The 4171-nt window shown below is 37.3% G+C and overlaps 1 protein-coding gene across 1 annotated transcript in view; it reads left to right on the top strand.

Moving 5' to 3' along the window:
* LOC115363799 (extracellular serine/threonine protein kinase FAM20C-like) overlaps positions 1-2458 on the top strand; it is a 40956-nt gene extending 38498 nt beyond the window's left edge. Inside the window, exons 9-11 of the mRNA XM_030058117.1 lie at positions 1266-1347; positions 1792-1851; positions 2185-2458. Of these exons, the coding sequence (XP_029913977.1) occupies positions 1266-1347; positions 1792-1851; positions 2185-2458 (416 nt within the window). The remainder of the gene's footprint in view (positions 1-1265; positions 1348-1791; positions 1852-2184) is intronic.
* Positions 2459-4171: the final 1713 nt, after the last annotated feature.

Here is a 4171-nt window from a genome sequence, read left to right as displayed (position 1 = left end):
CTGTACAGCCCTGCTGTGGTACACTCAACTACAGGTGAGGTAGTAATGACACTTGATCTGAATAAACTAGACGGGATCTATGGAAGAGAGCCATGATTCTTTATGTGCAATAGTTTTCATGTGGAATCTTGTACAGAGACATTAATCCTGATTAGGAGATTCATATTCATATTATGTGACAGTTTATCAACTTGTTTATGCATTGCAGTTTGAAATGTTTTGACTTTCCCCCTCATTAAAACAAAGAAAATATCCTGGTGATCTTCAGATTGTTGTGTTGTGGTAATATATGCGATAAAACGAACTCTCAGTCCTCCTGGGAGTGGAGGATGTTCAGTTGAGCAAAATGTTGCTAAAATGTATTCAAATCTCAGGGCAAAGCTTATTCAAATGAAATACTCACTTATGCATCATACATGCTCATACATGCCTGTGCATCTATATATACACTCATACATACACACACACAAACACACACAAACAAACAAAATGCCCTGAAATAACTTGCAGAAATAATGCGTTTTACTGCATTTCTTTAGTCCTCATGGCTTGGGGAATTCAGGGTACCAGCTTTAACATTGCTGCATTTAAATTTTTGTAGCATTTATTATGAAATGTTATGTTGTTGCTGTTTTTTTTTTTTTTTATGAGAAGAGAAGGCCAGACCAGCCAGCCATAAGCACAGATTTTTGGGATGCTTTGGGAAACTAACATTCAGACAGGTCGGTCTATAAGTGGTTTGGGAATCAGTCTGTAAGAATGAAAATATGCTCATGAGCCTCCCTAAAGGTTTGCTTTTACTTTTGCAGAGCTGGTAAACAAGACAGTAAGAAGCATTTTTTTTATTGCTTTGAGGTTTGTTTTTACAGTTTTAACTGGGGGAGGTCACAACCAAGTATGCCACTATGTCACTTGAATGCGTTTGATTTCACTCAGAAACATTTTATCCTCTGCACAATAAATGTACAGAAGGTTGTCTTGTTTATAGCGGTGCCAAGGCCTTACAAATAAATGCAACACTCAACAGCTATTTGCAGCAAAATATTTCTGTTGCACTTTGACAAAATCCTTCACAATAAACACTGAAGTTAAGATAATAAAAAAAAAAAAAAAAAAAAAAAACACCGTCTAGACACTTGTTCTTTTATTTATTTTAAATTTATTGTGTACTTTGTCCAAGGAAATATTTACAGCAGAAAGACCCATTTAGGAGCTATTATGATGAATACCAATAGCACATGACACACTTCTGTCTTTGCCTCCAGGTAACATGGACAGACATCACTATGAAACCTTTGAGAAGTTTGGCAACAACACTTTTCTGCTGCACCTTGACAATGGAAGAGCGTGAGTATTTCTGGTGATGACTTTGTTTACATGTCTGCATTTAGATAGATAATTTTAGATGTTGTTATGGCTATTGTTGTTAGATATTGTTTTAGAATTGTTCATCATTTTTTGAACGAATTGCCACTAATTCATTTTAACTGACCCAATTTGCCCTTGTGGGTTAATGAAGTATTTCTGATTCTGATTTTAACAAGTCAGCAGTGACGCTTTTAAATTCAAACAAGTATGATTTTAAACATTTCTGAAGAGGTCTTTGACTGAAGCTTGGATGATGTCGGCATTATTCTTCTATTGTCTGATCTTCTATTCTTGCTATTCTTAGGGTTTTGTTATTTTATCAATTCTTCTCATTTTACGGCTCAGAGGCAAACTCTCAGTTTTAACAGTTGGTATGGTTGTGAATGTGACTTGACTTGACACTCAGCCTTTTTCTCACTGCAGATTTGGGCGCCACTCCAAAGATGAGCCCTCTATCCTAGTTCCACTAGAGCAGTGTTGCAGGTATTAACAAAAAAATGACATTTTCCTTCATGTGAACTCTTCAGGCCGTTTCAATTCAGTACAACAGGCTGCTGTTTAGAGCACTTCAGTTTAATTCAGCTGGCTCTTTATTAAAAAAAAAAAAATAAATCACGTAACAAATTACTTAAGTGGAGTCTGTGGATCAGTGCAAGTGCAAGAATCAGCCATAATGTTGAAAATACAAATCTCTGTTTTAACCATTCAAGGCTTTTATAGCCTATAAATTGATCATCACTTACTGTCTTGTATTCCTCCCTCCCCAATCACCCTATCTTGTCCTCTCACTCTGTCCATCACTCTCTGTCTTTCCAGAATTCGTCGTTCCACTTGGCTGCGCCTGCGTCTCCTGTCTCAGGCTCAGTACCAGCTCAGTGATGTCATGCGGGAGTCACTATCCCATGATCCATTGGCCAGCGTGGCACCTCTGCTGTCGGAGCCCCACCTTGCTGCCCTTGACCGGCGTTTGGCGACTGTGCTACAGACCGTCAGCCGCTGCCAAGAGCGACAGACAGGGGTCGGTGGTGATGATGAGGTCATTTATGATGACATTGCTTCCATTAAGGACATGGTCACTTCTGGTGGATAGAGCAGCCACACCCCTCTGATGTCATGATATCTATATGAAAAGGCCTTGTACCGCAGTGACACAGTGTTATCAGTCAGGTCAGGTCAAATTTATTTATAAAGGCTTTTAAAGTAATAAGGAAACAGCATGTTGACTTTGTCTTGCTCCAGTAATTGGAAGTATTACAGGATGTTCAGAGGAAGGTTTAGGGCTTGGAATTTTTATGTAAGCTGTCATTAAAGGCAACCTACATGAAGCAATGACAGTGAAAATGTCATCACTTCTGCAGTAAAAGGTCATTTTTCACAGGAAAATTCAGTGTATTATTCACTGCAATATGCTTTTAGGGTTGAATGTGTTTTGCTCCTCATTCACACATCTTCAGTTCAGTTTTTCATATCTGAGTGAGTGACTTTATCAAAATTTGTCTATTGCAGAATCAAGCAGGTTCACAACACTGAGAAAAACATGGAAAACAAAGATCAGATTTTTTTTTACATGCAAGAGAGATTTGAAATTGAGATGAAGGTAAAAGCATTGGAAGAGCGATGATCTTAACCTCACACCAGTGGTTGTGCTGTGCCAGTGGAGCATAGCTGTTAACAGACTCTATAAGTAGCATTAAACTTCAGTATTTAAATATACAATTGGCTCACCATAACACAGATTTGAATTCACAACTCTTTATATTGAAGAAAAAGTCGCAGAGAGCCTGAGCTGAAACTAGGTTTAGTGGTTTAGGGGTAGAAACCTCTAATTAAAAGGGCAATGGTTTGACCTTTGAGTTTAGTCTCATTATACTGGGGTTACAACATTTGGAGTTGGATAAGTGGGGGAGTGAATGCACATGTGTGTAAGAGTATAAATATTTAGAAATTTTATAATAAGGGTGTGAGCAAGAGGCAAGATAGTGTGACTTGTGAGGGCAAGTATGTATTTTTGCATGTCATTTGGTGTTTTTTAAACTGAATTCCTCGCATTTTTTTGGCCATACTAATTTCTTGTAAAACAATAGTAAGTATAACTTGACCCTGGCTTAGTGGCATCTGCAATTAGATGTTAAAGGTAAACTGCATTTTACAGATAAAGTTAGATGTACATTTCTTCTTACAGAAAAAAAAACATAGACCTGTTACGCTATTCAGCAGATAGGCTAAATAGCACGGATTTCTCAAGCAACAGTTGCCTTGTGAATGAATGCTGCACATTAAAGTCACAAAAGAGTAATAAGATGTTATTGCTTTGTTTTCCCAGTGTCTCATTGTTTTTATGAGCCAGTGCTGTTGGTTGATATTACAGTTCTTAGATGGAATAAGGAAACAAAGAAAAGGCAATGAAACTTTTTAAAGATATAATTTACATCCCTTTTCTGACACCAGCAGCAGAAGTCCTATTCCATAAATAGCTATGGTTATAGATTGTCCATAAACTACACAGCAAAGTATAAAACATTATGAAGCCCTCCTTAATACTGAGTTACACATTTCTTTTATAACCCACATTTCAATTGTTCCAGGACTGAAAAACAGCCCTTTAACTTGCCTCTTCTCTACATTTCGTCTTCATGACTGAAGACTAAATTTGTTACCTGAAATAATTAAGTGATTATGGCCTTCACCTGGATTCATATAGTCAGGCCTATGGCGAAAGCAAGTGGTCTTAATATTTATTTATACAATTGGTATGTGGTAGCATGATAAAGCTGGTAAAAAAAACATTATGTAAGTCCTGGCA

The sequence above is a fragment of the Myripristis murdjan genome, chromosome 1 (assembly GCF_902150065.1).
Source record: "Myripristis murdjan chromosome 1, fMyrMur1.1, whole genome shotgun sequence".
Lineage (NCBI taxonomy): Eukaryota > Metazoa > Chordata > Actinopteri > Holocentriformes > Holocentridae > Myripristis > Myripristis murdjan.
Note: the sequence above shows the minus strand (reverse complement) of the source record. Positions and strands in the feature narration are given on the sequence as shown.